Here is a 25756-nt window from a genome sequence, read left to right as displayed (position 1 = left end):
CTGGAGGTAAGGAATTTATAAAACATTACAGGACTATATTCTGTTACTACAGATACAAACTAAATGGAGGTACTATAATACCAGCAGCCTTAAGTTGCATTTAAGAAGACCCTTCTCCACTTCACCATTGTATCTTATTTTGGTTGTGTAATGTTCAAAATGAAATCCTAATACGTTTTTGTTTGTTTATATGTTTTCACAATGCTTGTACTGCTGGAATAAACAAGAAAAAAATGAGTATGTTTTTTTTACATTCTGCAAAATGATATCCTCTTACTGCTGCCTGGCTGTTACGATGGTGTTAAAGTTCCAGCTTAAGTGGAGAGAAGATGCAGTGAAATGTCACCAGAACAAAAACATTTTGCTACCTTCTGCATGAACTATGTCATCAGAAGCAGGGGCTGGAGGTCTAGAGACTCATGATCCCTCTCCTTTTTTTTTCTCTGTGCAATTTTAAGTTGCTTCTTCTGGTATGTTTTCAAGCTGTACAACATGCTTGCTGTACCACATGAATTTTTTTTTGCTGTGTCCTGTGATAATATCTTCTCAGATATGCTGCATTTCACCAATTTAGTTGTGGTCTTCGATTTACCAGCTAAAATAGAGAAAAAAATCCCAAGATACAGTTTGTTTCTTCATTGCTGTTTCTTGTTTGAAAAAATGTTAATGTCAAAAAAGGAGGAACAATACAGTTTTTGTTAATAACGTGGCATAGCAGGAAACAGTAATAATAATACATTCCAAAACATAATGTAAGGTAAGTTAAATTATATATCCTTACTGCAAAAACCATCTACGCCCCCATGGTTACCATTCTATATTTGGATAAGTACCCCAGGTTAGTCTGGTGCCGTAAGTGCCTTTTAAGCGAACCCATACGGAGTCAAATCTTTTCAGGGAGCGAATTCCTCTAGCTTTACCCAAAGCCTTCTCCATTTCAAAAGTTTCTCTCACTATTGCCCACCATTCAGCTACTGAGGGAGGTTTGGGTGAGATCCAAGCCCTGGCAATAGCGAAACGAGGTGACACCAGCATGATTAAAATAAGGTGTCTATGACTATCCTCCTTGTAGCTCAGCATGATTTCAACCACTGTTAGAGAATAATCGGCCCTAGCCTTAGCTTCATGGCATGGGTTATCTTCTGCCAAAATGTATCTAAGTCAGGACAAGTAGCGAACATCTGCACGATATTGGCAGCATACAGTCCGCATTTGCGGCATTTATTATGGACCCCTCCTTGACCTCCCCCCTTTGAACCCAACTAGCAATCCTCTCTGGAGTGTAATATAGTGTGCAGATCGTACTGAACTGCTGCAGTTTTAGGCTGACAGAATGTGTCGATAGATCTATAGTACCTAGCACACTATTAATTGCTTCAGAAGTAACATTTATCCCCAGGGTCTCACTCCAACTTGCAGCCAGTTTTTCACAGCTGTTCGGCTTAAACTGGCACAAGCATTTGTACATGGTACTAATTGCAGCTTTCCGATTCTGCCCATGCAGACATTCCCATACCGCGGTGCTTGATGCTGCTAATAGTGCCTGATGTCTCATGAAATAATCCCTGATCTGGAGGTATTTAAAAACATCTGACACAGGAGATCGAATATAAGTTGTCGGCTTTCAAATGAATGGAAGCCGTTATGGTCATTCAAGTGGCCAAGACGGTCAATCCCATAGCTGGCCCACCATCTACCAGCACGTTCCTGAAATATTTCTGTGAGCATGGGGTTACCCCATAAAGGGAGATTATTATAGGAAAAGAGAGCTAGAACATTTAGTTACAATTCCCTGTCATATATGTAAGCTATCCCTGATGGTCTTAAAACTGACTTGTTTAAAATAGTTAGGTCACTAATTTTATATAAAAACATTCGACTATCAGGCCCCAAGACCAGAAGATGACAGAAAGCTTGTTTTTCGGGGTCCAAGAGGCTATGAAGGCACCCCAAGAAGGCTGCCCAATAGTACATTTTAAAATACAGGAGCTCTAACCCACACTGATTTTATCGGATTTCATTAGACCTATCGTGATTTTTTGTACCCCCACATGAAACTACTTAATACCCCATCTAGTTTCCTGAAAAAGGAGTTAGGAACACACAGTGGGATTGACCGGAATAAATATAAAACTTTTGGATGCACCTTAATTTTTATGATGTTGCACCCCCACAGTATACTGATTGGGAGCTTGTGCAAGCTTCTCAATTTCTCGGTTATAGCTTCCAACAAAGGATCATAGTTTAGTGCAGGTATGCATTCAATTTGTGGAGAGATATGTACCCCTAAGTAAGTGGCTGTCAGACAGGCCCCTGATGTAGGTCGACCAGGCTGGAAATTAAGAAACACGTATGTCTTCTTTAAGTTTAGCCTGTAGTCAGAAAGAGGGCCAAATGTATTTCCTTTAGTTTCGATAGAATCTATTACAGACAGCTATATCATCTGCATAAGCAGTGACCTTCACCTGGTGCAGCCCTGTAGTCAGTATGCAATACCATGATAATGGCTCAATGTATAGCGTAAATAGCGGGGGGAAAGGGGGCATCTGTGTCTGGTACCGCACTGTATCAGAAAAGGAGATGATTGTAAGCTGGCATAGGACAATTTAGCCTGGGGTCTACTATACAAAGCTTGCATTCATTTGCTATATCTCCCTCTTAGGCCACATGATGAAAGTGTTGCCCACAGATATTCCCAAGCCACCCGATCAAAAGCCTTTTTGGCATCTAGCAGGACCATGCTCAAACTCACCGCTGATTTCCTGGTTAGATCGAAGGCCCCCACTGCCGTGTTAACATGAGCCGTAGTATCTCTACCTGGAATAAAGCCATGCTGCTGGCTAGATACTAAGCCTGGCATCATGGGAGCCAAGCGGGTGGCCAGGATTTTAGCGAAGATCTTAGCAATTCGAGTCTGGTAAGAGCTGCATTCCTCAGGTGGTTTATTTTTTTTAAGGAACAGGCTATATTTGTCATGTTGAATGATTCAGGATCCAGACCCCTAGACCCTATGAGTTAAATGACCTCTCCCAGCAGAAGGACAATGACACTCTTACAGGATTTATAGAATTCAGCTGGGAATGAGTCTTCCTCAGCCACCTTCCCTGATGGTAACCTAGATAGCGCTTCACTGATTTACTCGTGTGTGATTTTGTTCCAGCAGGACCGAGTCCTCCTCGCTCAAGAGCAGCAAGTTGTTCCCCTTAAGATATTTCTGAAGTCCTTCCTCATCTAATGATACCTTTTGTGTATAAAGTTTCTGGTAAAAGATGGGAAATTGCTCAACTATTGCTTGCAGGTGCATATGTGATGTGCCATTCTCCGCTTTTATGACCTTTATCAGGAGTTTAGCTCATTTGTCTGTTCGCTGATGGGAGAGCACCTTACCAATTCGGTCATAATATTCATATTTTAAGGACCAGTGCTTGTTATAGCTCACAGCAGCTTTCTCTCTGTGAGACCTGCTTATAGACAATCGCTTGCTATTAAGGAAGTGACCAGCAGGTCCTAATCTAGGGCACCTCACCGGATTGTATCTGCATGATGTAGTTCGATGACTAATAGTTTTTGAAGAGCGGCTCTAGCCACAGCCTCCCATTCTTTATTTTGCTGCCAGATGTACTGTTGGGTGACCCCCTAATGTATGTCTTATCGCATCCCATACTATATGAGGGGAAGCTGTCCCCACATTATCTTCAAGGAAGTCCACTAATCTTTTATTAATGAAAGCTGAATAATCAGTGTTGGTGAGTAAATAGTGTGGGAATGATGAGGTAGAGGTGTTTTAAGCACAGTCTCAGCCTGAAAGGATAGTAAGATGGGATTGTGATCAGAGGCATTCCTAGGACATACTTCCATACAAGCAGATGTCAATATGTTGTCAGAGACCAAAAGCCATGTCAATTCTAGAGTACTGTCTATGTGGAGCAGAGTAGTAAGTATGCCCAGGGGAAGCTGGGTAAAGTGATCTCCAAGCGACTGCAGCCACCCCAGTTCAAGGATTGAAACTCTCACCTTCCCCATTCTGGAAGTAGCTGCTCAGTTTGTAGAATTGATAGCATAATTCACCACGCAGTTGAAATCCCCCCTGATGAGACGCTCCCCCTGCAAGTCTAGTCGCTCTAAGCTGACAAACTAAAAAACAGCAGGGTCGTCGACATTGGGGCCATATATTGAACAGAACACATACTTAGAACCCTTTATCTCGAGCTGCTCTTAAGGACTCTGTGGTCAAATGTCTTACCCACCAATATAGCAGTTTCCTTATAGAAGCACTCTGGGATGTACAAATAATTGTTTGATAACCAAGTGGTTTAAGAAGACCTCGATCTTTATAGGCTAGATGTGTCTCTGTAAGAAGAACAATGTGAGGTCAATACACTTTCAATTCCTCCCGAACTAATTGGTGCTTGACTCTGTTATTTATACTCTTAAACTTTCTAGGCCATACATCTAATCAGAGCCATGGGGGGTTGGTACCTTATGCCACTACCATGTGCTTTGAGTGTGAGCCTATAATCTAGCCTCAAGCCGTCTTTATGTTCCCTAATACTGCTCCCTGCCACCCTCCATACCCACTTGTGTGTGCCCTTTTGACCTTTTCCTCTACGAAGCCACCTCAATCCCTTCTTGAAATCCCTACAACCCCACTCACACAGTATCACAGAAAAGGAATCGTCCTCCTTGTGAGATGCCGTTGGATTGACAGCTACTGGCCTGCAGTGCATCCCAGAGTGACCCCGTGCCCACCCGACCCCAGGATGAGCAGCAGAGAAGAGAGAGAAAAAAAGAAGAAAATCAAAGTGAAAAAAGGAAAAACATGTATCAATAAGCCATGTTTCAGAGCTAAAGCGCGTATTGTCTTAAGCTGCTAAGTCTTTTTAGAGGCTCCATCCAGTTGCCATTCGCTTAACACTTGCTTAGCCTTCTGTTAAATGAGAAAGAACTGCGAATGTCCACCTTTTATAACCTTTAATGAAGCAGGCTCTTGTAAAAAAACATGAGCGTCTTCTGTCTTTAATGGATCGATAAGCTGTCTCAACTTCCAGCGTCTATCCATGGGGGCTCTGCACAGGTGTGATCTAAGAAAGATAGAGAGAGAATCGACTACTACTGGGGTATTGGGACAAGCTTTAATAGATATAGCCTGTCTTAATAAGAAGTTGCCAAAGAAGATCAGCAAAGGTCTAGAATAGCGAAGGTTCAGCTTATGCAGGAATACTGGTTATCTATGAGCTAGCTGAATTCAAAAATCCCAGTCTGCCAGGTCAGGGAAGGCCTTTTGGAATAGCTGGACCACATAAGTGCGAGGGTCAGAGCCCTCCTTTACTTCAGGGACCCTGAACAATCTCAAGCTACTGCGACATTGTCAGTTCTCTAAATTGTCTATTTTAGTTTGCATAGCTAATATCTAATCGTCATGGACTTGTACAACTCTGGTGGTTGAGGTAGTAGTCTCTTCCATATCCGCAACCCGTTTTTGCAGCTCTGCTATATCTCTTGTTAGTGCCCCACCTTACTTGTCACCTCAATTAGAGACTGCTGGATACTGAGGTTATGTGCTCTAGCTTGCGCGTAGTGTTTGTGTGACTCCAGTCTTTGATCCTGCAGAGCCTGTATAATTAGAGAAAGTGATGGCTCTTTAGTGCTCGAAGTGTCCTTTAACAGTTGATTCTCGGCAGGATACTGACGCCACGGCTCACAGGCACCGGGAGCAGCTCCCGTTCTCTTTACACCGCAGGATGAGAATGTGAGGGCGTCAGGAGGGGAAGAGAGAGAATTGAGTACAGAGGAAAAAACAAGATTTATTAACTTGGTATACGAGCGGATTCTTACTTCAGTGACGGGGGTTTCTAGGCGGTCTGGCTCTCACCCTGACTCGCTTGCTGGCTTGCCGGCTCACACCCCTCAACAATATACTGGACTGGCCTGGTTACAGCCCCGGCTCTTTCTCTGGGTGGGGGCATGGCTCCAAAGACTGCAGCAAGAGGAGGCAGCGCAGCTTGAGTCTCGGCAATGCCGGGAGAAACTGCCTTGCCTTGCAGGAACAGAGGTTCCATCACCAGGAACACTGAAGGAGACTGCAGCAAAAGGAGAACCCTCCTGTGTCGGTAAGCAGCGATGAAGTTACTGCAGTCTGGAAAGGCGGCGGATTTGTTCTTATCTAGTGATGTTACAGAGCTGACTGTGGGGTCCAAAATCATTGACACACTTCTGGGGGCAATCCCAGCAGTGTCCGCAGGCACCGCAGTTAGCCAAAAGGAGCCCTCAGTCTGGCTCTCGGAGGGATCTGAGTGAGCAGAGGTGGCTTGACGCATGGGGAAGGATTTTAAAACTGGAGATACAATGTTTCTAACTGACATGCTGCAAGAGGTTGGAAACAATGTTCTAGATAAAGCTGGTAGCAACTGTAAAGGTTCCCAGTTTAAGGCTAGGGCCTCAATAGGGGATCCAGCACCGTGGTTTATTATGACAGATATCTCTGATATAGGAGGTCCGAGAAGGGCAGATCCAGCAGCCCTGGGAGCCAGGAAGGAGATAACTCTGGGGCGGGTATGCCCATTATTAACACTCATCTCCTAGCCCAAACAGCTGCAATGGAACCACCTCAGGCCATTGAAGGAGGGCATGAAGGGCTATTGGCACTCTAGGCCAACAACAGCTTGACATCAGCTACATTGGCAAGGTCTGAAATGACCCGTCTTTGGGCTTGGTTAAACCAAAGGCGGGTGCACACTTGGGGTCATGCTCACCTCCTGTGAAACAGAAATGGAAACTCAACACAAGTAAATCTTGGAAAGAGGGCACTGATCTGCACAGTTGCAACTGATTTAATAGCTCTAGCACACATACAAAGGTTACTTCAGTAGGCAGCCCCTTGAGCAAGTGGGTCCAATTGAAGGGGGAAGTAAAATCTTTGATCTCACCGCTATCGAGCTCAGGAATGGGATTTGGGTTGGATATAAAGGCCTTAGCTGTCTCTATTATGGACTCACTTGTCTTACCTACTGGCCTTAGGCCGGACTCATCTGCTCCGCCTACCTGCCAGGTACAACCCCCGACTCGCTGGGCTCTCCGGCAAAACCTGCCTTCAATTGCTGGTTCTTCATCAGAAGTCTGTTCATGTGTAGTGGAGACCTCCTGGGGTTCACCATCTTTAACCAGTTGTAGGTCTTCCTCTAGTTCTTCTGAGGCCATTTTATTTTTGTAGAAATAGCCCCCCAAAAATGTAAAAATGCACAATTCTTCTAAATTTGCTTGGGTTACAATAGTTCGTTTGATGGTTGTTTGGTAGTTATGTTCTATTCGTTAGTTCCTATGTTGAAAGTTATTGTTTGAAACTGTTATTTTTTACAAATGTGTTGTTAAAATAAAGTTAAACCAATATGTTACTAAACAGCCAGACTCGTGTGCAAAATATGTTTATAAATATATCTATTTTATACTTTGTCATTTGTATTCATGACTACTGACATCATCGTGACCTCTGGTGTAGTTGTGAAGAAGGAAAATACATTTTTATGTCTTTTTTTGATAAATGAATACAAAGGGAAAAGCTCATTTAGTATCTTGAGAAAAAGCTACACTGAAACTTTATATAGAGTAAGTCTATGTATGTGTTTTACACGTTCCCAAAAACACACAGTATTCACGAAATGTCCTTGGCAATTACATCATCATGAAAATCAAAAATATCTTTAAATAAGATGAATAATGGACTTTTTAAATAAATAGTTTACAAATACAACAATAAGTGGTGCACTGTGAAGATGTAATGTTCAATATGTAATTATAGAAAAAATACAGGGACATTATAGTTATGAAATAGAATTTTAAAAAAACATTTGAAATTCACTGAAAAAAACCAAAGGTTACAGGAATGTTATAATTAGGAAAAAGAATTTTAAAAAACTTAGAAATTTACTGAAAAAAACCAAAGGTTAAAGGGATGTTATATTTAGGCTGACATTTCACTCGGACAAAAGAAGGGAAATTTAGCAGTTTTAGTTATCTGAGCTAACTGTAACTCGTACCCTGCAATGCACTGCTTATGACCTCACATATTACATCACTCATGACATGGTTAGTGATATCATTGATGACATCTCAAATAACATCTCAAATGAAATCACTGATGACATCATCCCGTGATTGTGAGGTTTCTTAACTTTCCCCATTGTATTCATTTGCCAAACAAACGATATTTGAAATGCATTTTCCTTGTTCACGGCGACACTGGAGAGTCACGATAATGTTGGTGGTCGTGACAACCGTGCCTTTTTTTAATAAAGTGTAAAACGCATATATGCACACCTTTCGAAGTATTTTAGACTCTAGGGGTGTTAGACCTGTCTGCTTCTGGGAAGACTCTAACCATCGTGATTTATTTTTGTCCCCCTTAGCCTCCCAGAGTTTCTATTTTTATTTTTACATATGTCCATCAGGAATTTTTTAATGCTGTCAGGGGGCTAGGTGTTCCTTGGCGATGACGCCATTTTTCCCTCATAACCTGTGAGGCCTAGTCAGCCCCCTTGAAAATCTAGGAATCTCCAGAGACCTAAGATGGTGTCCACCAACTGCCATAACGGACACCACTGGAGGACAGGTCCATAGGTTAACATTAGGGAACTTTCTAGAATACCCTAGAGAATTCTGCAGGTCTCAGGCCACCCTATATAAGGCCAGTGACCAGCAGCCATTTTGTGCTGACCCCAGAGTAGAGGAGTGAGGCAGTGGTGAGAGGAGGTGGACACACTGAGAGCAGCTAGTTTGTCACTGAGGCTGACAGTTACTTCAGAGGATTGTTCCCCCTTCAGCCTTTGACCGATCCCTCTCTCAAGACAACCCCTACTAACAAAGAAATCGAACTACTGAAAGAAGAAGATCCTTTTATCTCAGCGGCCTCAGCAAAACCACCCAGAACACCCTTAACTGTGGGTATTCCTGACTGACCATATCCAGCGCTGTGCTTACCGGTATTGTGGATCAGCTGTAGGAAAGGTGGGCGTCTGTGGCACCTTAGCGCCTTGAAGAGCGAGGGCGCCGTGTCTGCGCAACCTTCCTGAGAGGCCGGAGCTGTAGGTGACTGAGGAGGAGCAGCGGCGCTGTATTAGTGGATTGCGGGACCCCGGGGGCACCAGCTGCGTCAAGCAGAGCAGGTAGTGCTTCTGCGCATGCTCCCAGCGCGCCCGCTATCGAGAGCAGGAGGGGCCTAGGGTCGGGCAGGCCCAGGAGATCAGCGTCAACGTGAGGAGCAGCGTCCTTCCTATGAGCGAGTGCGGAGGCGGAAGAGGTACGAGAACGTCTGCGCATGCCCGGAGGTTCAGCGCGACTGCCGGCTTAGCTGAGGAGACGCCGGAAGATCCCCAAGGGCGCCGCCTCGTCCACAGTGACCCCCCCTGCGTGCGAGCGCTCTCTACGAGGCCAGCGCCACAGCGGACGTCACAGCAAGGAGCCTGGGGGCCAGGGAAGCCTTCCTCAACCTTCCTCGACCGCCGATTGCTGCCAGGTTTCAGCGCGAGCGGGGAGAGCCCTCGCATCACACCCAGAAGCCTACAAGTAAGCTGGTAGTGTGGGAAAGGGAGGCAGCAGCACCAGGGAAAGGAGACAAGACAGTGGGGCTATAACTGAGACTTAGACTGAACTGCACCAGGAAGCCCAAGTGAAGAAAACGGGCTTGTGTTCAGCCTAATCATAACTACAGTGGCCCAAAAGTAATTGGAGCAAAGAGGAGGAAGCGGTGTAGGGAATTACAGGGTTCCTGGGGGAGAAACCCTTGTAGTTTCTTGGTAAATTGGAGGAATAGATCTCCTTTTAGCAAATTGAGCCTTTAAATTAGAGTGTGTGGAACTTGGCTAATATTATTGTGTCTCCCCTTTTTAGTCACATTGCGGGTTGGTTATGCAGTGAAGAACTACATCCAGGTCATTCTGTGAGTTGAGCAGTGCTTTAGAGAGTGGGGTAATGTACCTGCTAATGAGTCTTTAAATACATATTGCACTGTCAGGCTGCATTTTCCTTCTGTAAAGTTCTAGTGAAGTGTATTGTGTCCTGAATAATTCTAAACCTTAAATGTACCTTTGATTCTTAAATTCTGAACAGGAAAAATATTGAAGTGTGATTTGCATTCCATGTAAAAGGTGTAATTTGATTGACTTTCATCCCTGACTAAATAGCATAACAGAAAAACATATTATTTTTATAAAAGGTAACGGTATTTTTCCAAACAGAGGTGTTGTGTCTTTATTTTAGTGGTTCATTACTGAGTTACTGTGAGGGAGACTTGTAAGTACTTAGCCAACGCCTTGAGTTAGCTGTAGACCACTACTGTGCCAAGCTACCATATGTAGGCTTGGGTAATCTAGGTCTAACATAATTGGTGTTTCAGCGGTGGGATCACGGATTTGTACTTACACTCACTTATTAGTAACGCAGTGCTAACCACAAGACCTCACCTGGAGTTTTCTCCCTGCGGCCCTCCTAATTTATATTTTTGATTTTTCTAAATTTACTTCTGGTGGTGGGTGGAGGTTAACCTCAAGTCACTTCGTGGGTTTCTCCTGTGAGTAATTTTATACCATGGCAAAGCTGGAGGTGAATCTTAAAGAGTTGGAAGCCAATACTGTGGCCCAACTCAGGGATTGGTGTCAGCAGAACGGGGTATTTTTCAATAAAGGTGCCAAGAAAGGAGAGTTGCTGACAAGCATAAGGGCATGGTTAGAAGCTCGCCTAAGGGAGGAACCAGAAATGGAAGTGGGTGATGGGGACACTGTTACTGAGGCTGCATTGCTGAATCAAATGGGGAGAGGGAATCTTCTGACAGGTCCCAGGCTACCTTCAAGGGCAAGCAGCAGTGTTTCAGACAGGGGCTTAACCGAAGCCGAGCTGGAGGATAGGAGGGAGGAGAGGAGGTTGAAAATAGAACTAGCCAGGATGGACATGGAAAGGGAGGATAGGAGGTTGGCACATGAGCGAACCATCAAAGAGATGGATTTACAAGCCCTAAACCGAGGATCCCCCAAATCAGAGAATGGTGGCAGCGATACCCAGACCAACATCAAAGAACCTAGACCGTACCTACCAAAAGATATTATGGCTTGTTATGTACCCAGTGACGACATTGCTAAGTGGCTAGCCGCCTACGAGGTCTCGCTAAGGGCCCATGGGATTCTGGAAGTCCACTGGGGAGGTGGGTTGTACAAATACATGCCCCCCACTGGCAGGGATACTTTGTTGGCTCTTGACCAGAGTGAACAGACCTACTATCCGGCTATGAAATCAGCGCTGCTCAAGAAGTTTGGGTTGACCCCTGAGAAATATAGGCAAAAGTTCCGGGGTAGCTACAAGCTGGGCACGCAAAACTGGGTAGATTTCTTGGACTACGCCAGGAAGGCCCTGGAGGGTTGGGTAAGAGGCAGCGAAGTAGGAGACTATGAGGGACTATATGACCTCATACTCAAGGAACACCTACTCGAGAAGTGTCTTCCCGAACTAAGACAGCATCTGGTGGACAGCAAGCTGACCAGCCCCAGGAAGCTTGCTGAGGAGGCGGACATCTGGGTTAGTACCCGGGTGTCGACTAAGGGGACTGGAGGGAATTCCCAGAAGCAAGGACAGGGCGCCCCCCAGAGGAAAGAGGGAGGGGAAACTAAGAGGGAGTTCTCAAAAGGGCCACAAAATACTTCGCAAGGAAGGGGCAGAGGATTCATCCCCAAGAGTAACCCCCCTCGCAACCCTACCCCTGGCCAAAGCCAGCAGCCAAGGGTTGTTCATTGTTTTGAGTGTGGTGGTGTGGGACACTATAAAGGAGATGTGAGGTGCCCAAAAAGACCACCCCCTCCCACTGGAGGAAAAGCCCCGGGAATCACTAGTGTAGTGCTCGGGGAGGAGATGCCTTTGGTTAATGGAGGGAAGCGGGCGGGTGTCACCTTAGTGTCCCTAGGAGATAAGGAGATGGTTCCCAAGACCCAGCTGCCCTCTAATACTACTAAGTATGAGCAGTGGGTCACCATCAATGGCCGTAGAGGGGAGGCTCTGAGAGACACAGGAGCCAGCATGACTATGGTAAGGAGTCAGCTGGTGTCTCCAGAGCAGGTCATCCCAGATGTACTCCATCCCGCCGTAATGGCTGACGGCAGAGTGGGCCACTATCCTGTGGCTGAGGTTCCCTTTGAGTGGGGAGGGGTTGCAGGTCCACTTCGAGTTGCCGTAAGCCCTGCCGTGCCTGTTGACTGCCTGTTAGGGAATGATATGGAGCACAATGCTTGGAGGAGGGTGGAGTACCAGACTCACTCTGAGATGCTGGGACCCCCTGACTGGACTTGCGTCAGCACCAGGTCCGCGACTGCCCGAAGGGGGAGTTCATTGAAGCTGGAGCCTGGAACAATGGCCCAGCCGACTGCCAGAGAGGAGAAGGACAGGAGGCCGGAGGACCCGGCCTCGACATCTCCACCTCGTGAGACAACTGGACCACCTGCGGAGGTGGATCTGGAGTCCACCGGGGAGAATGTTGCTTCCCTGGAAAACCTACCCATCCCAACTGAATGGCATGTGGAGGGAGGTCCTTCCCGGGAAGAGTTCTGCAAAGCTCAGGAAGAGTGTCCTACTCTCGAGGGGCTGCGGCAACAGGCCAACGCCCAGGCAGCGGGAAACATTGAAGGGAGCTACCAGATTTACTGGGAGGATGGACTCCTCTACAGTGAGCCCAAGACACCTGGTCACGGTTCAGCCAGAGCCTTGGTGGTCCCTCAATGCTTTAGAGCCTTTCTACTGGAACTGGCTCATGAGATACCATTGGCAGGACACCTGGGACAGGACAAGACCTTTGCCCGGCTTGTCCCCCATTTCTACTGGCCTCGAATGAAAGTGGCGTCGGATACATATTGTCGGACGTGTGTGTCTTGCCAAGCCAGTGGGAAAACTGGGGTGAAGCTAAAAGCTCCCCTGGAACCACTACCCGTCGTTAGCACCCCCTTTGAGAGGGTGGGCATCGACATTGTAGGGCCATTGGATCCACCAACTTCAGCTGGACATCGGTTCATACTGGTTTTGGTGGATCATGCCACCCGGTACCCAGAGGCAATACCTCTGAGGACCATCACTGCACCTGCAGTGGCAAGGGCCCTGATGGGGATTTTCACCAGAGTGGGTTTCCCCAAGGAGGTCATTTCCGACAGGGGGACTAACTTCCTTTCAGCATACATGCGGGCCATGTGGAAGGAGTGCGGCGTTACCTATCGGTTTACTACTCCCTATCACCCACAAACCAATGGTCTTGTGGAAAGGTTTAACAAAACCTTGAAAGGTATGATACGGAGCCTTCCTGAGAGCTTGCGAAAGAAATGGGACATTCTCCTACCCTGTCTCTTGTTTTCCTACAGGGAAGTGCCACAGAAGGGAGTGGGCTTCAGCCCCTTCGAACTTTTGTATGGGCACCCTGTAAGGGGACCTCTCAGCCTGGTGAAAGACGGATGGGAACAGACTCCCAGGAAGCTTCCCCAGGACGTGGTGAGCTACATGCTGGCCTTCCGGAGCCAAATGGCTAAGTTGTGGAAGCAGGCTTCAGACAACTTGGAGGCCAGCCAAGCAGTTATGAAAGAGTGGTATGACCACAACGCTCACCCAGTGGAACTGGAGCCTGGACAGAAAGTGTGGGTAATGGAACCTGGCGAGCTAAATGCCCTCCAGGACCGTTGGACAGGCCCCTTTGAGGTTTTAGAGAAAAAGGGGAAGTCTACCTATTTGGTGGATCTTAAGACCCCGAGGCAGCCCCTCAGGGTGCTGCATGCCAATCGCCTCAAGCCACATCATGAGAGGCCCGAGGTTGTCTTAATGCTGGTGACCGATGGAGCAGAGGAAGAAGAAAGTGAACCTCTCCCTGATCTTCTCTCGTACAAAGAAAAAGATGGATCAGTGGAGGGAGTGATTCTCTCGCCATCCCTGACTTCTGAACAGCAAAGCGATTGCCGCCAGATCCTGGAGCAATTTTCTCCCCTGTTCTCCCTTGTCCCAGGTAGGACCCACCTGTGTACCCATGACGTGGACACAGGAGACAGCCCACCTGTGAAATCTAAAATCTACCGGCTGTCGGACAAGGTGAAGGCCAACATCAAAAGTGAAGTCGCCAAGATGCTGGAGCTAGGGGTGATTGAACCTTCTGGTAGCCCTTGGTCTAGCCCGGTGGTTTTGGTACCAAAAGCTGCCCCACCAGGCACCACACCGGAATTGAGATTCTGTGTGGACTACCGAGGCTTGAACTCCGTGACTAAAACTGATGCACATCCTATCCCACGGGCGGATGAGCTTATTGACCGGCTGGGAGCTGCCCAATACTTAAGTACCTTTGACCTGACTTCAGGGTACTGGCAGATTTCCCTTACTGAGGAGGCGAAGGAAAGATCAGCCTTCTCTACACCTGAGGGACACTACCAATTTCGTGTGATGCCCTTTGGGCTCAAGAATGCCCCTGCCACTTTTCAGAGGCTGGTGAACAGGGTCCTTTCGGGAATGGAAGCTTTTTCTGCTGCATACCTGGACGATATTGCTGTCTTCAGCAGCAGCTGGGAGGACCATTTGCAGCACCTGCAAGCTGTTCTTCATGCCCTGCAACAGGCTGGCTTGACCATCAAGGCCAGCAAGTGTCAGATCGGACAAGGGTCGGTGGTGTACCTAGGTCACTTGGTGGGCAGAGGGACGGTGCAGCCCCTCCAGGCAAAGATTGAGACCATCATCGCCTGGGAGCCCCCCAAGACTCAAACCGAGGTCCGAGCCTTCCTGGGCCTCACTGGATACTACCGTCGCTTCGTGAAGGGGTATGGCACTATCGTGGCCCCCCTCACTGAACTTACTTCCAAGAAGCAACCCCGACGGGTAGTCTGGACAGAGGCTTGCCAGCGAGCCTTCATGACCTTGAAACAAGCATTGTGTTCCGCTCCCATTCTCAAGGCCCCTAATTTTGCTAGAGAATTCATTGTCCAAACAGATGCGTCAGAACATGGCATTGGGGCAGTGTTATCGCAGCTAAATGATGAGGGCTTGGATCAACCCGTGGTCTTCTTGTCCAGAAGGCTACTCCCCAGGGAAAGGAGATGGAGTACAATTGAGAGAGAAGCCTTTGCGGTGGTTTGGGCTCTGAAGAAGCTGCGACCATACCTGTTTGGTTCGCACTTCCTAGTTCAGACTGACCATCGCCCCCTTCGTTGGCTGATGCAAATGAAGGGGGAGAATCCCAAGTTGTTAAGGTGGTCCATCTCCCTACAGGGAATGGACTTTAGGGTGGAACACCGACCTGGGGCAGACCATGCCAACGCAGACGGTCTATCCAGATATTTCCGCCTTAGTGATGAGGACTCCCAAGGGGTTGGGTAGTTCTCCCCACTTTCAGCTGGGGGGGACGCGTGTTAGACCTGTCTGCTTCTGGGAAGACTCTAACCATCGTGATTTATTTTTGTCCCCCTTAGCCTCCCAGAGTTTCTATTTTTATTTTTACATATGTCCATCAGGAATTTTTTAATGCTGTCAGGGGGCTAGGTGTTCCTTGGCGATGACGCCATTTTTCCCTCATAACCTGTGAGGCCTAGTCAGCCCCCTTGAAAATCTAGGAATCTCCAGAGACCTAAGATGGTGTCCACCAACTGCCATAACGGACACCACTGGAGGACAGGTCCATAGGTTAACATTAGGGAACTTTCTAGAATACCCTAGAGAATTCTGCAGGTCTCAGGCCACCCTATATAAGGCCAGTGACCAGCAGCCATTTTGTGCTGACCCCAGAGTAGAGGAGTGAGGCAGTGGTGAGAGGAGGTGGACACACTGAGAGCAGCTAGTTTGTCACTGAGGCTGACAGTTACTTCAGAGGATTGTTCCCCCTTCAGCCTTTGACCGATCCCTCTCTCAAGACAACCCCTACTAACAAAGAAATCGAACTACTGAAAGAAGAAGATCCTTTTATCTCAGCGGCCTCAGCAAAACCACCCAGAACACCCTTAACTGTGGGTATTCCTGACTGACCATATCCAGCGCTGTGCTTACCGGTATTGTGGATCAGCTGTAGGAAAGGTGGGCGTCTGTGGCACCTTAGCGCCTTGAAGAGCGAGGGCGCCGTGTCTGCGCAACCTTCCTGAGAGGCCGGAGCTGTAGGTGACTGAGGAGGAGCAGCGGCGCTGTATTAGTGGATTGCGGGACCCCGGGGGCACCAGCTGCGTCAAGCAGAGCAGGTAGTGCTTCTGCGCATGCTCCCAGCGCGCCCGCTATCGAGAGCAGGAGGGGCCTAGGGTCGGGCAGGCCCAGGAGATCAGCGTCAACGTGAGGAGCAGCGTCCTTCCTATGAGCGAGTGCGGAGGCGGAAGAGGTACGAGAACGTCTGCGCATGCCCGGAGGTTCAGCGCGACTGCCGGCTTAGCTGAGGAGACGCCGGAAGATCCCCAAGGGCGCCGCCTCGTCCACAGTGACCCCCCCTGCGTGCGAGCGCTCTCTACGAGGCCAGCGCCACAGCGGACGTCACAGCAAGGAGCCTGGGGGCCAGGGAAGCCTTCCTCAACCTTCCTCGACCGCCGATTGCTGCCAGGTTTCAGCGCGAGCGGGGAGAGCCCTCGCATCACACCCAGAAGCCTACAAGTAAGCTGGTAGTGTGGGAAAGGGAGGCAGCAGCACCAGGGAAAGGAGACAAGACAGTGGGGCTATAACTGAGACTTAGACTGAACTGCACCAGGAAGCCCAAGTGAAGAAAACGGGCTTGTGTTCAGCCTAATCATAACTACAGTGGCCCAAAAGTAATTGGAGCAAAGAGGAGGAAGCGGTGTAGGGAATTACAGGGTTCCTGGGGGAGAAACCCTTGTAGTTTCTTGGTAAATTGGAGGAATAGATCTCCTTTTAGCAAATTGAGCCTTTAAATTAGAGTGTGTGGAACTTGGCTAATATTATTGTGTCTCCCCTTTTTAGTCACATTGCGGGTTGGTTATGCAGTGAAGAACTACATCCAGGTCATTCTGTGAGTTGAGCAGTGCTTTAGAGAGTGGGGTAATGTACCTGCTAATGAGTCTTTAAATACATATTGCACTGTCAGGCTGCATTTTCCTTCTGTAAAGTTCTAGTGAAGTGTATTGTGTCCTGAATAATTCTAAACCTTAAATGTACCTTTGATTCTTAAATTCTGAACAGGAAAAATATTGAAGTGTGATTTGCATTCCATGTAAAAGGTGTAATTTGATTGACTTTCATCCCTGACTAAATAGCATAACAGAAAAACATATTATTTTTATAAAAGGTAACGGTATTTTTCCAAACAGAGGTGTTGTGTCTTTATTTTAGTGGTTCATTACTGAGTTACTGTGAGGGAGACTTGTAAGTACTTAGCCAACGCCTTGAGTTAGCTGTAGACCACTACTGTGCCAAGCTACCATATGTAGGCTTGGGTAATCTAGGTCTAACAAGGGGTTTAATAGTGCACTGTTTAAAATCATATTTTTTCTAGAGATGTTTGTATAAAAACTATCTTTAAAACAAATTTTGTGTTATCACGATGATATCTGTACCCGCGTTCACCATGAATACATTGCAATATGAAAAACACAAAAGACACATTCAATAGTCACAACCACATACAAAACTTATCACTGCAAAATAGCGTATAACCAATACACTAAACACATTACTGTCTAAAAGACACCATAATTGCATGCATAACTCCCTTAATATCTCCATAACACAGTGTATAACTCTTTCAGTGGAATCTGTGACTTCATGCCTCACTGTATCAGTAAGTGTCTTATTTACTGTATAAGTATTTGAGTGGATCTGTGAGACAGTACATGAGTCTAGCATTGGTTCTGTAATGAACTGTATGACTGTCTTAGTGCATCTATGACTGGGTGTATCAGTATCTCAATGGGTCTGTGATTGGTTCAATCAATCAATCAATCAATCAATCAGCAATTTGTATAGCGCGCTACTCACCCAGTAGGATCTCAAGGCGCTGAGGGGGGTCCGTTACTGTTCGAAAATCCAGGTCTTGAGTTGTTTCCTGAAGGAGAGGTGGTCCTGGGTCAGCCGTAGGTGGATGGGGAGGAAGTTCCATGTCTTGGCCGCCAGGTAGGAGAAGGATCTTCCTCCAGCGGTGGCTCTGCGGATGCGTGGTACGGCGGCGAGGGCGAGGCTGGCCGATTGTAGCTGGTGGGTGGGTGTGTAGAAAGTGAGGCGGCTGTTGAGGTACTTCGGGCCCATGTCGTGGAGAGCCTTGTAATGTAATGTAATGTAATGAGCATATCTACCGAGCAGCTTCCACTCCAAGGAGTATATTGGCGAATGTGTGCGTGGGTGAGGAGTCTGAACGTGATCCTCTTGTTGACGGGGAGCCAGTGCAGGTCTCTCAGGTGGGTCGAGATGTGGCTGTGGCGAGGGATGGGATCTGAACGGAGGGGAGGCGGACTCTCTGGGTTCTTCCGGCGAGGAACGAGATGATCCACTCCAGAGCCTTCCCTTGGATACCGATGTTGCTGAGGTGCTGTTCTAGAGTGCGGTGGCAGACAGTGTCAAACGCCGCAGATAGGTCCAGGAGGATGAGGGCCGCTGTTTCACCATTGTCGAGCAGGGATCTGATGTCGTCAGTGGCTGCGATGAGGGCGGTCTCGGTGCTGTGGTTGGCTCGGAAGCCAGACTGCGAAGGGTCGAGGGATCCGTTAGTCTCGAGGAAGGCGGCGAGCTGTCTGTTGACGGTCTTCTCGATGACTTTGGCAGGAAAGGGGAGGAGCGAGATGGGGCGGAAGTTCTTGAGGTCGGTGGGGTCCGCTGTTGGTTTCTTTAGGAGGGCGCTGAGCTCAGCATGTTTCCAGCTCTCCGGGAAGGTGGCTGTGTTGAAGGAGATGTTGATTATGTCCCGGAGTTGGGGTGCGATGATGGAGTCGGCCTTGTTGAAGACGTGGTGGGGGCAGGGGTCGGTTGGTGATCTGGAGTGGATGGTGTTCATCGTGCGGGTGGTGTCTTTGTCGCTGACCGGGGTACAGTTGCAGAGGGTGGTGGTGGTGGGCGTTGGTTCGGCGGTTGGGTGCGTGGTATGTGCGCCGAAGCTGTTGTGTATGTCGGCGACCTTGCAGTGGAAGAATGTGGCGAGTGAGACTCAGAGGTCTTGCGAGGGTGTGATGTTGTTTCCAGTGTTGTGGTTGGAGAACTCTCTGACGATGCTGAAGAGTTCCTTGCTGTTGTGGGTGTTGTTGTCCAGTCGTTCTTTGAATGTTGTCCTTTTGGTGGTGCGGATCAGCTGGTGGTGTTTGCGGGTGGCGTTCTTGAGGGCAGTCATGTTTTCTGTGGTCTGGTCGTGGCACCAGGTTTTTTCAAGGGTGCGGCCGTTTTTCTTGGATGTTTTGAGTTTGTCGGTGTACCAGGAGGCTTTCTTGCTGCCGGTCCTGCAGGGAGGATTCTTCAGTGGAGCGAGGTCATCGGCGCAGTTGGTGAGCCACTGTGTGAAGGTGCGGGCTGCTTCGTTGGGGTCCGTTGCGCTGGCGGGAGGGTTCAGGCTGAGGGAGGTGGTGAGCTGGTCAGCGGTGATCTTGCTCCAGCTCCTGCGAGGAACCTGGTTGCATGAGTTACTCAGCCAGTCTGTGAGTAGGTGCCTGAGTGCCTTTGTGCATTTGTAAGTATATGACTGTCTGACTGGATCTGTGAGTGGGTACATTAAGGGGCCGATTCTGATTCGGGAAAAACCGCTCTGAATAGCCGTTCGGAGCGTTTTTCCCGTACAAATCGTACCCTGCAACGTCCCCCGCACGTACGATGAAGTACGATTCGTACCAGGAGCCATACTCCGTACGAGTCGTACAGAGACCGTACGACTCTAATCTCCGTACGATTCTCCCTCGGAACCCGCTGTACGTGACATCTGTACGGTTCGCGGCTGGTTTTTACGACCCAGCAAGTACGATACGTGTCGTGTACGTACCGTATGACTCTTTTTCTACGGGAGCTGAAAACAGCCGTAAAAGCAGAGTTCGCGCCGAAACAGGTACGGAACGGCCCCCCAGGTACGGTGCGTACCCCCCATGATCGCAGGGGTACGCACCGTACCCCTGCGATCATGTAGTGTATGAGCCGTACCCCATGTACGATGGGTGTACGAGCCGTACCCCATGTACGATGGGTACACCCATCGTACATGGGGTACGGCTCATACACCCATCGTACATGGGGTACTTCCTTTACAATGACTCAATGTTCATGTTTAGATGTTTTTAAACTTGAAATTGTCCTGAAGAAGATCACCGTACCCCTGCGATCTTGTGGTGTAAGAGCCGTACCCCATATACGATGGGTGTACGAGCCGTACCCCATGTACGATGGGTACACCCATCGTACATGGGGTACGGCTCATACACCCATCGTACATGGGGTACTTCCTTTACAATGACTCAATGTTCATGTTTAGATGTTTTTAAACTTGAAATTGTCCTGAAGAAGATCACCGTACCCCTGCGATCATGTGGTGTAAGAGCCGTACCCCATGTACGATGGGTGTACGAGCCGTACCCCATGTACGATGGGTACACCCATCGTACATGGGGTACGGCTCGTACACCCATCGTACATGGGGTACTTTCTTTACAATGACTCAATGTTCATGTTTAGATGTTTTTAAACTTGAAATTGTCCTAAAGAAGGTGATGATATTTTAGAACACTAAAACGCTGCGTCGACAGTCTTTTTAAAAAATTTTTTTTTTTATTATGTGTTGTATTGTAATATTTTAATAAATAACAATGGAAAAGTATTTTTAATTGATATGGATTAATAATGAAGAATATACTGGTTAATAAAATAGGTAAACATTGCATTCCTTTGCATTTGTGTAGTTGGTTCATTTGATTGTGTAATCACAAAGTAGTGAATTAATAGGTTGTAAATTTGGTAACCTGGATAAGACTCTATCTTACACTTTAGTCACCTCTATCACGTGGGAGAATAGAGACTCTGGAGGAGATAATCTCTTCCCAACTATATTAACAGGAGAAGGGAACTTTGTTTTTAGAGACTTCTCCGTCTCCATCATGGTTAGACTCCTCTGATGGCCTAACAGAGTAAGGGCTGTGGGAGAGTTGGCAATATGTCCATCCCTGGAATTAGGATGAGTGGACATTTATCCATATTTTTAACTATCTGTCCTCATCAGGAAAACCCTGCATTAAGGGGCAGTAACAAAGAAATAAAGGCCCCCTCGCCATTTGAGATTACTTCCATGGGACGGAGGGTTATTAACTTTTTATTTTCAAAACAGAAAAACCAATTTCCATATTTTCTTTTTGCAAAAAAAAATATTTGTTGCAAGGCTCTGTCATATTAATGTATCCCTGGCCCAAACAGCATCACAGCAGGTCCTGGCAATGCTTTATAAATGACGACCAGCTTGGTGGTTATTTATAAACCTGTCAATCGGGACCTTTGGAGTGGTGACAGGGGAATTTGCTCTGTTGCCCTTGTAGATCATTGGTACAATAAATAAATTGGGCCCGAGGTTATATAATTTAATTTGGTGAAACGAAGGCTCCCACGTATTTGATAGCAATACTTTAATGGCTAGTTCAATGAGTGGCTCCCAAGTTTTTGAAGGAAATTATTTTATGGCTAGTTTGATGAGTGGGTTTACCTAGACCTGATTTTGCTTTGGAATTATGAGATCTTCAGAAACACTGTTAATCGGTCTATTTCCACAGGGAGATTTTGACATGTGAAAGCAAACAAAATCTCCATGTGAAAGTCCAAAAAGACACAAGGAATTTCTGGAGGAATTCGACCCTGCATTACTAATGTTCTCAGTAGTTCCTCGTGTCTAAGGGAATCTTCAGAGTTCCACTTGTATTCCCCAGGTTTCTCCAGGCTTCCAGAGTTACCAGTTCTCTTGATATCAGTAACTCAGAGGGGCTTTAGTTAGCCAGTGTTAGACATGGGATTCCCAGTTATCGGAGTTATGCACCCAGGCCAGGCAGGAACCAACTCTCTAGTCAGGTTAAGCTAAAAACAAAATAAGATAACTACACAGGTTTTGAAAAAGAGTGAATATTTATCTGAGTAAAACAAGACCAAAACAACAAATGTTCAATAAGTAAAAGTCGAGATATGATTTTTAAAGAACAAACCAAAAATAATGCTTAGACGTCATTAGCGGTTAAAAGGATACTTGAGATCGTGAGGGAATGATGCATATCCAAAGTTAAGTCCAAGGGCGATCAACGGCAGACTGGCTATAGGATCCAAACAGGTCCCACTGAAGAAACACATTGGATAGAACTTTTGTCAATGTCAAGAGTCTCCTGTGTCGACGTCAAGCCATGTGAAGGGGGTCCCTCGTCAGCATTGAGCTCCGTTAAAGTGAATGCAATATTTTGTTGTTGAGTCATGCAGAGCGTAGTCATCTCACTACGCAGCCAGTGGTACGCCATCATTGAGCAGCCTCAGCATGGGCGTAAAAGGGCAATGCAGTGGAATTTGTCATGCAGTCAGTGCAAAACGACAGTTATTGAGGAAAACAGCTGCAGAACCCACATCTGAGGCCCAGAGCTTGGAGGGGCATCTCAAGCAAGAGTAGCACTCACAGAACGCAGGGTCCAGCATAATTGTAGGTAGCCTTTTGTGTCCCTTGAGACTTCAGAAAACATGATGCAAGCCAGAACGATGAATTTTTACCCAAATCTCTTGACTGGGGGTGAATGTATGATTTAATTAGCATTCTGTCCATCATTTGTTTGTAGCAATTTCTAAATGTGACATTTCCATTTTTGGAAAATGTGTTAATGGTTGCTTCCCATGATAAAAATTCACTTTTATAAGCATAAATATACACAGTAAGTTCCAAAGAAATGTCATTACAGTCCTACTCTATAAAATATGTGTTATAACACATTACATTAAGTATAGATAGAAGTAGAGTAGTATTCTCATAGAAACCACAAATTCATTTAAGTTAATATCACAGATAAAACAAACACAGAGAAAAGGACCCCCCAGGCTTTTAAATATGTGAAAATGATCATATCCTTCTAAATTTCCAAATCCAGATCTCCATAGTTAGCAGGTCCTTCAGAATTCTTTTTTTTAACCTTCTATCCCCTTCGTCCAGGTGGTAATCAGTGCCCAGATTCTGTGTTCCAGACTTCTTTTCCAAGCCCCTTTAAGGTCATACAAAGAAACCTCCGTATTATATATCACAAATAGCCTGGATCTCCAAGCTGCAAAGGTGGGAGGCTCCGGACTTACCCATTGGGATGTAATACATAGCTGAGTAATTGACATAGATAAAAATAAAAGAGATGTCCACTGTGGGTCTACTTCGATGTTACAAGTATTATTTGTAACCCCCCAAGATTATCAAAACAGGAGTTATTTGAAACTGAACACGTAATACTGAACCTCCTAATTTCTTGTCGATAAATCCTCAAATCTGGGCATGCAAAAACATGTGGAGACTATCTGAAAGCTGAACCCCACACCTGTTGCAATTGCCCCCCCACACCTCCCCATTTTGCCACCTTTGCTGGTGTATAATACAAATTAAAAGCTGCAATAAAGTGTTGATTTTTCAAACTAGATGTTAGGGGAGTCTTATTCTTTAGCTCATATGACTGGTAGATATAGGGCCCTCAACCTTTAACCTGATCTCAAACTTAGCATTTTGTATCTCCAAATCATCTGGCAGTTCCTGTAATGATAACTGATAAAGAGTACCTCTCTTATATTTGCGTTTTATGGCTTCCACCAGAGAAATCTGGATCACTGTGTTAGAATCCTTCATACTTTGAAGGAGGAAACCTCGGAGCTGTAGATACTTAAAAAAAATCCCCCCTACCCAAGCCAATCCGCTCTTTCAATTTCGCAAAGGAGCAGAGTTGGCCTTTTATATATAAGTTCCCCAAAAATGTCACCCGGTTCTGCACCCATCTAGATGTCACTTGATTTTGAAACACTATTGGGAGCATTGCTGAAGCCATCATAGGGGTATACACATTCGCTTTAGGAATACTGGCTAAACATGTAACCTGTAGACAATGTATGCAGCCTTTAGAACCTTAAATCTGTCTTTTTTGTAATAGCTAGGTACAGTAATCTTATCTTAGCTAAAAAGCTTTTTGCTTCATGCCCCAAGATCCGTTCATAAATCAAAGGGGTCTCTGCAGGATTTGTCTCTCCCCTGTTCTCCGTGATCAATATGCCCATATGTTGTATCAAACAAACCCAGTAATAAAAAGTGAAACTCAGGAGTGACCACCCTGCCATAATATTTGGCAAAATCATGCATTTGTCTGCCTGCCTTGGATTCTGATACCCCCACGAACTTCTAGAACATATTTTCTCCTGGCTAGATAGACATTTTTTCTATTAGTTTCTAATGGGACTGTCCTAAAAATATATAGTATCTTTAGTAAGATGACCATTTTCAAAACATTGATTTTGAAACCAGGAGTGTGGACGGTCACTTATTTGACACTGTGTGATCTAAGGCAAATTAGACGAATTTCCTAATCGTCAGCCACTCCCGTAAATTAACAGCACATAATTTGGAAGAGTGAAAGGCCCGACGTTACTTTCAAAGCAAATCATGGCATTTTACATTCGCGCAGGTCAGCAAGGTGCAAAGTTGAGTAAAATAGGATCAACAATACCCACGTGAAACGTTTCTCTTTCATTTGAAACCCGTAAGGTCTTGGCTTGCTTGCTGTCTAACCAGTCTACAACCGCGCTGCCCGACTTCTTCCTGCCCAGGCTTGACATGCTACGGCAGGTTACATCCCGAAGTAGGATTCCCGCTAAGTGAATCCGAGCTTCCTAAAGGCAGCGCGGTCCGCTGTGATCACGTCATGGTTACAAAGCGGGGCTTAAACGGGTCTTTGGGAAAAGGAGCTAAATCAGCCAAGCACTTCACAGAGCCTGGCACCAAACTGCCGACTCTTCGAAGCAGCAGCACACTGGGTTTACATAGAAACAGAATCAAAGATGCTTCCTAGCAACTAGAATGTAAACATATTGACCTTCGAGTGGGCTATGACATCACAGGTCAGGTGAAACATGGATTGAAAGATCGTGAGAAGTTTACAAGCTCGAAGTACATCATAATGAGATGGAATTTGTATGCAGTGGTCCGCCATTTTGGAATGCTGTTTCTGGTAACCTTATCTGACTCAGTTTTTGAGTCGTTATTAAAGAATTGACAGCTTGTTAAAAGAATACACATTTTTGATGTATTGATTCTCGTCTTATTACTTTTAACTGGAAATTCTGTTTTGATTGACTTTCCGTGCATGGTCGGAGAGGGTATATAGGTTATATTTTACAAAAGAGAGATGTGGTGTATTGTATTGTATTACAATTGGATTTATCTAGCGCTTACGCGCTTACTACCCCTTTAGGATGCGCTTTTTCGACGAGTAGCACCCTACTCTGGAGCCCATTAATGATTAGTGTTGAATTAGTATAGTGAAATATGAAAGTCATTTGAGTGGTGGATATTAGTCAGTTATTTGGCGTGAGAAGGATAGCGGAGGGATAGAAGAGGAAAAAAAGGTTTGAATTTATATAGCACTTGTTACCCCTAATGGGGTGTTGAAGCGCTTTTTTGGAAAGTAGCATGCACTCCAGAACCCATAAAGGATTAGTGTTGAGAATTAGTATAGTGAAATATAAAATTTGAGAATTGGACTTGTTAGTCTTATATTTTGATTGAAAAGGCTAGTGGAGGGATAGAAGAGTGAAGGATTTAGCCTTTTTTTTTGAGAGGTCATAG

At 46.3% G+C, this 25756-nt stretch overlaps 1 protein-coding gene across 2 annotated transcripts in view; it reads right to left on the bottom strand.

Annotated features, from left to right (window-relative positions):
- The window catches only part of C12H16orf78 (chromosome 12 C16orf78 homolog), a 219738-nt gene extending 194809 nt beyond the window's left edge, over positions 1-24929 (bottom strand). For both annotated transcript variants that reach the window (XM_078669856.1, XM_078669857.1), the window contains exon 1: positions 24643-24929. In XM_078669856.1, the coding sequence (XP_078525982.1) occupies positions 24643-24747 (105 nt within the window). In that variant the 5' untranslated portion in view covers positions 24748-24929. The remainder of the gene's footprint in view (positions 1-24642) is intronic.
- Between the last annotated feature and the right edge of the window lie 827 nt (positions 24930-25756).

This window comes from Lissotriton helveticus, chromosome 12 (assembly GCF_964261635.1).
Source record: "Lissotriton helveticus chromosome 12, aLisHel1.1, whole genome shotgun sequence".
Classification (NCBI taxonomy): domain Eukaryota; kingdom Metazoa; phylum Chordata; class Amphibia; order Caudata; family Salamandridae; genus Lissotriton; species Lissotriton helveticus.
Note: the sequence above shows the minus strand (reverse complement) of the source record. Positions and strands in the feature narration are given on the sequence as shown.